The following is a 12343-nucleotide window of genomic DNA, read 5'->3' as shown; positions in this document are numbered from 1 at the left end:
CTAATTCTACATTAATATTTTATGAGGCCGATCTATAATAGTCCTTCTAGATCTCATCATTTATATTACTATTACTTTTTCAAATGTATAAATCAGCTTAAAAAACTATATAATATGCGAAAATAATTTATGATATTATTTGTTCAATAAAATTTATCAAAATAAAACTTCAAAAAACACTTAGGTTCATTTATCAAGTGCTTTTTAATTTTTTATAATTTTTATTCTAATCTACCCATCATTTCAACTATTTAATCACTCCTTCAAATTTATTCGAATGATGGTTATTTAAATAACCTTGAGGGACAAAAAATAATGATTGGTTGTTAATTTTAATAAAACTAATAAGATTGAAAAAAAGTATATATATTTTCTTGATCTCTGCAGGGTGAAACAACTCACATATATATACAAAGGATGCCATAACTATCCCCTAAATTATGCTTATAATTACATTCAGAATATTTAAACAAATAATACAGCTAATATTATGCCTATAATTACGTCCAAATATTGTACCAAATAATACATCTAATACTCCCCTTCAAGTGAGAGTAGAGAGATCATGATGCCCAACTTGCGAAGAAGTAAAGTAAAAGACGAACGTCTCAAGGCCTTAGTCAAAATGTCATCTAACTGATGACCAGTAGGCACATATTGGGTGGCAATGTTTTCAAAAATCAGCATTCTCCCATATAAAATGACAGTCAATCTCAATATGCTTCGTATGATCATGAAAAACAGGGTTACTAGCGATGTGGAGAGCCGATTAACTGTCACGGAACAAGTACAAATGTAATGTATGCAAAATTTCAAGAGTCTTGAACAAATACTTGAACCATATTAGTTCGCAAGTATTAACTACTATAGCATAGAATGATATTCAGCTACAGTAGAGGAACGGGCAACAACTGGTTGCTTTTTGGTATTCCAAGAAATAGGAGAATGTCCAAGAAAAATCACATAACAAGTAAGAGAGCGACGAGTGAGAGGACAAGTAGCCTAGTCATTGTCCGAGTACGCTCGCAGAGTCAAAGACAATGTAGGTCGCAAACAAATGCATAGCCCGGATGACCCTTAAGATACCAAAGTACTCGCAAAGCAGCATCCCAATGGTGTTCCAAGTAAGGGAACTGATCTTCAAAAAATTGAACGTCACGACTTACGCAAATTTTTTGTGAATTAAGATCATATAACCGCCAGCCCTTTTCACCAAACGGATATCCCACAAATATACAACGACGTGAGCGTTTGTCAAATTTATCTTTAATATACGGGAAATTAGAGGCATTGCATAAACAACCAAAAACCTTAAGGGAAGAATGAGGTGGTAGTTTACCAAAAAGACATTCATACGGAGTCTTAAGATCAAACAAATGTGTTGGCGTGAAATTGATTAGGTGCACAACAGTAAGTACACATTCTCCCCAAAATATCGCGGAATCTTAGCTTGAAAATGTAATGCACAAGCCACGTTAATAATATGACTGTATTTATGTTTAACTCTACCATTTTGTTGAGCCGTATCAACACAATAAGTTTGTAAAAGAAATTATTTTTTGACAAAAAAATGATTCCAAATAGGTAAATTCACGACCATTTTACGAACGAAACACACGAATACATTTATCAAATTTTGTTTTTACCATCTTATAAAATTGCTTAATGAAAGCACCAACTTCACTTTTACAAAACATCAAAAATACCCATGTAATACGTGAAAAATCATCAACAAGAGTAAGAAAATAACGAGCTCCACAACTCGATAAAACCTTGTTTCATCCCCAAATACCACAATGGACTAAATCAAAAACAGTAGTAGCACAGATAAAACTAATAGAAAAAGGAGCACATGTTTATTTGCTCATAAAACAAATATGACAGTTCGTATAACAACTTTTATTCAAAGTCTGTAAAACAAAAGGTAAAGTGGAAATAACTTTCATAGAGGATGACCTAAGCGTTGGTGCCATAACACATCAGATCTTTTATTAGAAATCGCATGAGCTTGAATTGTTGAAGTCGCAATTAGATGAAAAATATAAACTCTTCTAGATAGTAACCCCACTCCAATCAAGTTCCTCAAAGTGCGGTCATGAATAACATAGAGCGTATTAGTAAAAATAAATATATAACGACGGGTAGCATTGAGTTGAGATACCGATAATAAATTACAAGTCATCGATGGGACATATAGCACATTATCAAGAGACAATCCATCAAGCAAAACACTACTAATTTTTTTCATGGAGATCGCATCACAATTAGGTAAACCAACACTAGTACTAATTGAGCTAGTGTTTGAACAAAAAATTAAGTTACCTGTCATATGATTTGAAGACCCAGTATCAATAATCCAATTATTAGAAAAAGACATACCCAATAATTTGTCAGAAAAAGCATTGATGTTATTCATAGTTTGCAACAATTGTGACAAATGCTCATCGGAAATAGACAGAAAATGTGCACGGTCAATTGAACCAATAGACACCTCACTAGAGGAGGCGGTTTCCATGTGCGAGGAAAGGCTACACCCCGGAGCTATGTTATTGTGGCGAGGAGGAGCCTAAGATGTGCGACCAGATTATGGTTGCTAACCACTATGATCACCGTGAGCACCACTCTTAGCACGACGTTTTTGATACCACTCCGAATAGCCATAAATTTCTAAAAAAAACACTATCCTTTGTATGCCCCTTTTTTAATTACAATGGCTACAAACTCGCTTATCCGAGCCATTGTCCGACCTGTTAGGATACAACATTGATTGAAAAATCGATAGCCTCAGCCCTCCCCTTTCGAAACAATCTTCTTTCGGTCTTTAACAACAACCTTAGCATATGCAATATTAAGTGCATGTAATGAATTTATCATTAGAATAAAGGAGACACAATTACCAAATTTAGTAGCATCCAACCTCATACAAAATTGATGGAGAATAGCATGATTCTGAATATATGTATACTCAGGTGCACCCACACATGTGCACTCTGGAAGCTTCTTAATCGTAGCTAAATCATCATATAAACGACGCAATTCAGAATAGTATTTAGAAACAGATTTACCATGATGATTACACTCAACAATCTGAGACTTAAACTCTAGAATACGCGGTCCATTCATTGCCCATGGAAAATTGCTTATGAAGATCATCCCACAATTCCTTAACCTTATCCGAATAACGAATGCGACCCTGGATTGATTCATCTAATGTATTCACGATCCATGCATTAACTTCAAATTAACGATACCCCCATTGAGAAAAATCTTGATGAGTGGTTCTTAGAGGTGTGATATCACCATCAAAGAAGCCTAGTTTGTTCTTTGCATGAAGATTATTACGTATCATACGCCTCCAAATTTTATAATTATCACCCATTAATTTAACCAGGCTAATCAGCCCGTACCTTCACTAGGATGAAGGTAATATGGATAGAAAGGCCCATAACGAGCAGAAAAAAGGAGGTTGTGGAAGTCAGTCCAGATGCCATTGATGGGATTTAGAGTCAGGTAGGGTTAATTAAAAGAAGAAGACGCTGAAAGAAAAAATCAACGTGGAAAATTTTGAAGAAAACCAAAATCTCTCACCAAGAGAGCTCTGATACTATAATAAGATTGAAAAATAGTATGTGTATTTTTTTTATCTCTACATTGTGAAACAACTAACATACATATACAAATGATGACATAACTATCTCCCTAAATTATGCATATAATTACGTCCAGAATATTAGACCAAATAATACAGTAATATTATGCCTAAAATTACGTTCAGAATATTGGACCAAATAATACAACTAATAAAGTTAATGATTATTTTTAGTAAAAAAACTTAAAGAGTATTGATATATATATAAATAAAATAAAAAATAATAATAATTTAAAATAAAGGGTATTTTAATATTTTAGTTAATGAATTGAGTGATCTGATCGATTAGAGTAGGGGTATAAACGAGTCGAGTCGAGCCGAGTACCATACTACTCGAACTCAACTCGAATTGCATTATAAATACTCAAACTTGAACTCGATTCAAAATTTATACTCGAACTCGAAAATTAAATCTTATTAATTAAAATTATATTCACCACTAAATAATATTTCAAAAATTATATAATATATATTTAACAAACTACACATATATAATCACAACATTATTTAAGAATAAGAAATATAAATATCATCACATAATTTAAAGATAATCATTCAATCACAAACATCTCATTTAAAAATTACAAACGAAATTAAATATTTAAAACATGTTCATAACAAATATTACAAGTTTGATAATATGATGTACTAGTCATATAATGATCTTCAAATTCTACAATATTCAAAATATGAAATAATAAAAGCAATGAACAAGCTGCTTCGTTAATAGTATAATCCAAAAAATATATGTTTCAAAGTCTCTTGATGGAGAAAAAATCTAAAAGATGAACGAAGGACGAAGGAGAAGAAAGAGAGGGGTTTAACCGTTTGAAAATGAAAGGATAAAAGAGAGAAGTGTTTGACCATTTAGAAATGGAAGGAGAAAAAAAGAGAGAAATGAGTTTGACTGTTTGAGAATGTTTGAGAATGGAAGAAGTAGAAAACATGAATGGAATGAGAATAAATAGATGAGTTTGGTTATTTAGGAATGGAAGGAAGAGAAAGAATGAGGGTTTAAGAAGGAAAGTCGTAGGTTTATTTTAGTTATATATTTAAATATAAAATATAATATAATATAATATATATATATATAAATATATATATAAAACGAGTTACTCACGAGCTACTTGAACAATAAATATAAAGCCAAGCTCGAGCTCAATTTTATAGTCGAGCTACTCGAACTCGACTCGAGCTCGGTTAAACCGAGATCTAGCCGAGCTTTGACCGAGCTACTCCACGAGTTGCTCACGAGAAGCTTGACTCGTTTACACCCCTAGATGAGAGGGAGTGAAATGATATTTGATTTTGTTTGAGTCGTTAAATTAACCTAAACCGAACAAGGTCTTATATCTATTTAAATATCAAAAATACTCTTTAGTTAATTATATAAAATTAATTTAGCTTTAAAAATTAAATAATATTTTTTACTTTTAACCATAAAAAATATTTTTTTAGAAATTTAATCAAAATATGATTTTTTGAAATATCTAGATAATCAAAGATCAAAAGATCTCTTAGAGTATGTTGAATTTTTTAAATAATATTTTATTGTTTATAAAATATTGATAAATTATAATTTTGAAGAGAGTATTTTTTTGGTAAAAAAAAAGTTTTACAAATATGAATATATATATATATATATATATATATATATATATATATATATATATATATATATATATATATATATATATATATATTAAATGATTCATGAAAATTAAAGTCTCATTAAATGCAACAAAAAATGTATGACATGAAAATTTAAAAAAAAAATAAACGAGAAAAATCATCGAGCACGAATATCTTTCAAAAGAGTAATAAGATCACATGTTGAGTCCACGTTATTACCGGATCTCACCTAAGTCAACGTCATGATAATAGAGTTTTGAATAGACCTATAGTTGTCGAAGATTCTTTGGTTTCACTCAAGCCATATGATCCACTAAAAAATAACTGGAATAAAAGTCCATCGTTTTAGAACAGCCAAATCCACTTTGGCTGCCTCCACCCAAACTTCCCAATAACTACCAATGAATTTAGGCATAACTCATTGAACCCTAGTCAAAATCCAAAGAATTCTTCAAATCTCATCCACGGACTCACAATGCAAGAGAAAGTGTGTAATCATCTCCTCCGCCTTAAGACACATTCGACATTGACTTGCCATAATAAAACCCTTACGCTTGATTTTGTCGTCCGTTAAAATACCTCCATGAATAGCACTCAACCAAAGAATGAAATCTTAGTAGGCACCTTAGAGATCCATAACAAGTCCCAACAAAAACTAGTCGTGGTGCTTCTATTAAATCACGAATAGAAGTGACGAACATTAAATGTTTTCATATCACATCATCGCATAACATCGCGAATAATCGAGTTAACCTTAGTACCACCCACCAGATTCAATAATCTCTCATGATCAAAGATTTTAGCACTCTTAAGGTGTGTCTTGTATTTGATCCTGCTAGGAAAACTACTAGAGTGCGGGACAAACATGGTATTGACAGTAGCATCTCTACAAATGACAATAGATGTAAGCACTAAAAATTCAAAAGTGAATTAATATAATAAAATATTAATATATAATGATAAAATAAATAAATTAAATTGAGGGTATTTTGAATAATGAATTAAATGGTGTAATTAATAAAAAAAAGTGGATAAACATTCCATTAGGGTGTGTTTGATAACCCTGGAATTAGCATTGGAAATGGAATTGGAGGGTCCAATTATAAATCTTATGTTTGTTAGACACTTTAATATTAAGAATTGGAATTGGAATTGGAATTCCAATGGAATTCAATATAGTGTAATTTGATAGTTCTCAATTCCAATCGTTTTAGGTCGGAATTGTAATTCCAAATTAACACGTTTTTCATGTTTTTGACATTTTCAACACGTTTTTCACACATTAAACACGTTTAACACGTTTTTAACACATTTTTCACACGTTTAATATATTTTCATATTTTGGCACGTTTAACACGTTTTTGGCACGTTTAACACGTTTTTGACACATTTAACACGTTTTTAACGTCCTTGTCACATTTAACACGTTTTTGACACGTTTAACATGATTTTCGCGTTTTAACACGTTTTTGGGATGTTTAACACGTTTTGACACATTTAATACGTTTTGACACATTTAATACGTTTTTCACGTCCTTGACACGTTTAACACGTTTTTATACATTTAACACATTTTTCACGTCTTTGACACGTTTAACACATCCTTGACACGTTGAACACATTTTTGACATGTTTAACATTATTTTCATGTTTTTAATACGTTTTTAACACGTTTAACACGTTTTTGGCACGTTTAACACGTTTTTGACACGTGTAACACGTTTTGACACATTTAACACGTTTTTCACGTCCTCGACACGTTTAACACGTTTTTGACACATTTAACACGTTTTTCACGTTCTTGACATGTTTAACACGTCCTTGACACGTTTAATATGTTTTTGACACGTTTAACATTATTTTCACGTTTTTAACACGTTTTTGACACATTTAACACGTTTTTGAAACGTTTAACACGTTTTGACATATTGAACACATTTTTAACACGTTTAATACGTTTAACACGTTTTTGACGCGTTTAACACGTTTTTGACATGTTTAACACGTTTTGGCACGTTTAACATGTTTTTGGCACGTTTAACACGTTTTTGACACGCGTAACACGTTTTGACACATTTAACACGTTTTTCACATCCTTGACACGTTTAATACGTTTTTGACATATTTAACACGTTTTTCACGTCCTTAACACGTTTAACACGTTTTTGACACGTTTAACATGATTTTCACGTTTTTAACACGTTTTTGGCACATTTACCACGTTTTTGACACGTTTAACACGTTTTGACACATTGAACACGTTTTTCACGTCCTTGATACATTTAACACTTTTTGACACATTTAACATGTTTTTCACGTCCTTTACACGTTTAACACGTTTAACATGATTTTCACGTTTTAATACGTTTAACACATTTTTGACATGTTTAACAAGTTTTTTACATTTTGGCATATTTTGCACGTTTTGACACGTTTAACAAGTTTTTCACATTTTTAGCACGTTTTTGACATGTTTAACACGTTTTCACGTTTTTGATACATTTAACACGTTTTTTTACGTTTTTGACACGTTTAACACGTTTTCACATTTTTGACACATTTAACACATTTGTTTATGTTTTTGACACGTTTACCACATTTTTGACACGTTTACCACATTTTTGACACGTTTAACACGTTTAACATTTTTTCACGTTTTGACACGTTTAACATGTTTTTCACATGTTTGGAACATTTAACACGTTTTTTACACATTTTCATGTTTTTAACACGTTTAAAATATTTTTAACACATTAAACACGTTTAACACGTTGTTGAAACGTTTCACATGTTTTTTATGTTTTTGAAACGTTTCACATGTTTTTTTATATTTTTGAAACGTTTGACACATTTTTAACACATTTAACACGTTTTTAACACATTTAATATGTTTTTCATGTTTTGGCACGTTTAACAAGTTTTTCACTTATTTGACACATTTAACACATTTTTTATACGTTTAACACGTTTTTGACACATTTAACACGTTTTAAGCTTATCAAAACGTGTGAAAACATGTTAAACGTATTAAAAATGTCAAAAACGTGTTAAATGTGCCAAAAACTTAAAAAACATGTGAAAAATGTGAAAACGTGTGAAAAACTTGAAAAATGTGTTAAAACGTGTGAAAATGTGTGAAAACGTGTGGAAAACGTGAAAAACGTGTGAAAAACGTATTAAACGTGTCAAAATGTGTAAAACGTGTGAAAAATGTGTTAGACATGCTAAAAATGTGTTTAACATGCCAAAAACGTGAAAAATATGTGAAACATGTGAAAAACGTGTTATATGTGAAAAACGTGTGAAAATGAGTTAAACGTGTAAAAGACGTGTTAGATGTGCCAAAACGTGTTAAACGTGTCAAAAATGTGTTAGACATGCCAAAAACGTGTTAAACGTGTGAAAAACGTGAAAAACATGTTAAACGTGTGAAAAACGTATTAAACATGTTAAAAACATGCCAAAAACATGAAAACATGTTAAACTTATTATAATGTGTGAAAAACGTAAAATATGTGTGAAAACATGTTAAACTTGTTAAAACGTGAGAAAACCGTGAAAAACGTGTGAAAACGTGTGAAAAACTGTTAAAATTGTTAAAACGTGTGCAAAACGTGAAAAACGTGTTAAAAACGTGTGAAGACGTGTGAAAAACGTGAAAACGTGTGAAAAACGTGAAAAACACGTGAAAAATGTGAAAAACGTATTAAAACGTGTGAAAATGTGTGAAAAACGTGAAAACGTGTTAAATGTGCCAAAACGTGAAAAACGTGTTAAACGTGTCAAAAATATGTAAAACGTGTGAAAACCTGTTAGACATGCTAAAAATGTGTTTAACGTGCCAAAAACGTGAAAAACATGTTTAACGTGTAAAAAACGTGTTAAATGTAAAAAACGTGTTAAATGTGCCAAAACATGAAAAAACGTGTTAAACATGTTAAAAATGTGTAAAACGTGTTAGACATACCAAAAACGTGTTAAACGTGTGAAAACGTGAAAAACGTGTTAAACGTGTGAAAACGTGAAAAACATATTAAATGTGTGAAAAACATATTAAACATGTTAAAAACATGCCAAAAATGTGAAAACGTGTGAAACTTATTATAATGTGTGAAAAACGTGAAAAACGTGTGAAAACGTGTTAAACTTGTTAAAATGTGTGTAAATCGTGAAAAACGTGTGAAAACGTGTTAAACTTGTTAAAACGTGTGAAAACGTGTGAAAAACGTGAAAACGTGTGAAAATGTGTTAAAAACGTGTTAAAACATGTGAAAAACGTATGAAAAACGTGAAAATGTATTAAAACGTGTGAAAAACGTATGAAAAACGTGAAAAACGTGTTAAATGTTTCAAAATGTGAAAAGCGTGTTAAACGTGTCAAAAATGTGGAAAACGTGTTAGACATGCCAAAAATGTGTTTAACGTGCCAAAAACGTGAAAAACATGTTTAACGTGTTAAATGTGAAAAACGTGTTAAACGTGTTAAATGTGCCAAAACGTGAAAAAAAACGTGTTAAACGTGTCAAAAATGTGTAAAACGTGTTAGACATGCCAAAAACGTGTTAAACGTGTGAAAACGTGAAAAACATGTTAAACATGTGAAAAAACGTATTAAACATGTTAAAAACATGCCAAAAACGTGAAAAACATGAAAAACGTGTTAAACTTGTTAAAACGTGTGAAAAACATGTTAAACGAATTAAAAATGTCAAAACCGTGTTAAGCATACCAAAACATGAAAATCATGTTAAACGTGTGAAAATGTGTTAAACATGTCAAAAACGTGTTTGAACGTGTCAAAAACGTGTAAAAATGTGTTAAACATGTCAAAAACGTATTAAAATGTCAAAAACGTATTAAACATGTTAAAAACGTATTAAGCATGTCAAAAACGTATTAAACGTGCCAAAAACGTGAAAACATATTTAAAAAGTTAATATTTTGAACCGATATTTTATTTTGCAAACATTTGAATTAGAATTGAATTACAATTATTCTATCATTTCCCCAAATATAGGAATTGGAATTGAATTACAATTCTATAATTTTTCCAAACATAGGAATTGAATTGTAATTCAATGACAATTCTAATTCCAATTCTCCTTCATCAAAAACACCCTTAACGAAATTTAAAAAACATGAAAAACTCAAAATTAAATTTTCATCTATTGTGTGTTGAATTCAATTTGATTTTGAGATTTTTTTTCATTCTTTTGCACGATTAATTTATGATGACTTGAGTTGAAAGCTATATTGAATGTGCCCTATATAATTTTTTACATTAATTAAAAAGAATCTCTTTAACTTAGAATTATAAAAAAAATATGAATTAACAAAATGAATATTTATTTTTATAACAAAATTCAATTCAATATTTTCTAAACTAACTTAGGTTAACTTTTAATATAGTGGCAGATTTATGTTAGGATTGTATTGGGTATAAGCCAAGCAAAATAAATACTAAATTATTGATTACTAAATTTTTAAATGTATCTAAATCTAGCATAGTGATTTTTATTCGTTTTTATTTTTGTTTAATTTTATTAGTGTAGCTAATTTCAATCATTATTAAATATATTCTAATTTAATGTATTTCAAAATAAAAATGATATTATAATTTAAAAATGAATTTCAATATTTGAGCTCATCATCAAGGCTGATGATGCAACCAACTTCTCTAAAACTATCTTCATCCCGTTTCCAGGAAGCCTCCTTTCCATGTCTACAAAAGTATGATTCAATCTATTCTCTAGAAAGTCTCCATAAATTCATACACCCAAAGATTAGATATGGAGAATCTCAAGCCAAGGAGCCAAAAACCCTCAAAAGCAAAGAAGAAACCCATAAAAGTAACTTACATTTCAAATCCAATGAGAGTTCAAGCAAATAATGAGTCTGAATTTCGGGCCATTGTACAAGAGCTTACGGGCAAGAACTCCACCATTGATAGTTACTTAGAAGATGAAGTTCAAGAGTTCCCCAACAATGGTGTCTACCGCGCTCATGAAACTAGCCAAAAACGCGATGAACAAGTGCTTTCAAGTGTGAAATCATCTTTAGAAAACAATATTGAATCTTCCCTTTGGATGGAACTCTATGGTTATCAATCTCATTGTCTTCATGGTTGATCATGAGTACTCATGAGTCATGACGTGACAAAACTCTATACATATATTCCTTGCGCCAAAAGCTTTTCCATGTGAATATTCCCACAAGATCTGGTTGCGCTGAGATTTGGAACATGTTTAGCAAGGCTCTTCTTCCCTTGGATGTCTAGAAGAGAAGAAAACCGATCCTGATTTTGATAGAGTTAGATGCTCGAGAACCTCGATTTTTTTTGAATAAGATCATTCTGATTCATGTAGAGTTAAGGTCTTGAGAACCTCGATTTTTTAATAGTGATTTGAGGGTTATGATATTTCTTATTAGTAGTTGTTTACGGTTTTTACCGTGTTTTAATATTGTTGCAGTTAGATTGAACTTGTTATAATGCATGTCACAACTTGAATTATAATTGGTTTGTTTTTCCCTTAAAAAGATGTAAATTTCATGACGTCTATCATGGACGAATGAAAATTCTCTTCACTTAAAAATTTATATATAAAAAAAAATATCAAACAACATTCAATTGGTGTACAAGGAATTTGGAGAATTGAAAAAAAAAAAATAGTCCAAGTATATATGATGGGATGATTGGAAGCTTCTTTGTAGCATTAACTATTTGGAGGTTCACTTCTTTTCATTGCATTGAATATGAGAATATCCAGATTTAGAGTTGAGATGTATTTTTAGATTTATTTTCATTTGATATTAATTTTCTTTGATGTTCATATTGTTATTAATTATCATGTAAAATATTTACTTATACAACATGTTGGTAAAATAAAAATTATGATTGAGATAGTTAGGATTTGATACAGTTTATAATATTTGTTTGTAATCTTTATTAGTATGTTTAATTGTTACTAATAAGTTTATTTCGGATCGTTTAATTGTTATTCTTTAATTATAGTTAGAGTCTAGATATTATTCTTAATCCCCACTTTTGAGATTTTAATAAAA

General features: G+C 30.5%; 1 protein-coding gene across 1 annotated transcript; it reads left to right on the top strand.

The window, feature by feature from the left end:
- The first annotated feature begins 11070 nt into the window (after window positions 1–11070).
- On the top strand, window positions 11071–11409 carry LOC124943687. Its single transcript, XM_047484165.1, has one exon. The coding sequence runs from the start codon at window positions 11071–11073 to the stop codon at window positions 11407–11409; it is 339 nt and encodes a 112-aa protein (XP_047340121.1).
- The last annotated feature ends 934 nt before the right edge of the window (window positions 11410–12343 follow it).

This window comes from Impatiens glandulifera, chromosome 1 (assembly GCF_907164915.1).
Source record: "Impatiens glandulifera chromosome 1, dImpGla2.1, whole genome shotgun sequence".
NCBI lineage: Eukaryota > Viridiplantae > Streptophyta > Magnoliopsida > Ericales > Balsaminaceae > Impatiens > Impatiens glandulifera.
Note: the sequence above shows the minus strand (reverse complement) of the source record. Positions and strands in the feature narration are given on the sequence as shown.

Excerpts from the sequence above, each read along its gene's own strand:
- LOC124943687 (XM_047484165.1), top strand. The coding sequence starts at position 11,071 with ATGGAGAATCTCAAGCCAAGGAGCCAAAAACCCTCAAAAGCAAAGAAG.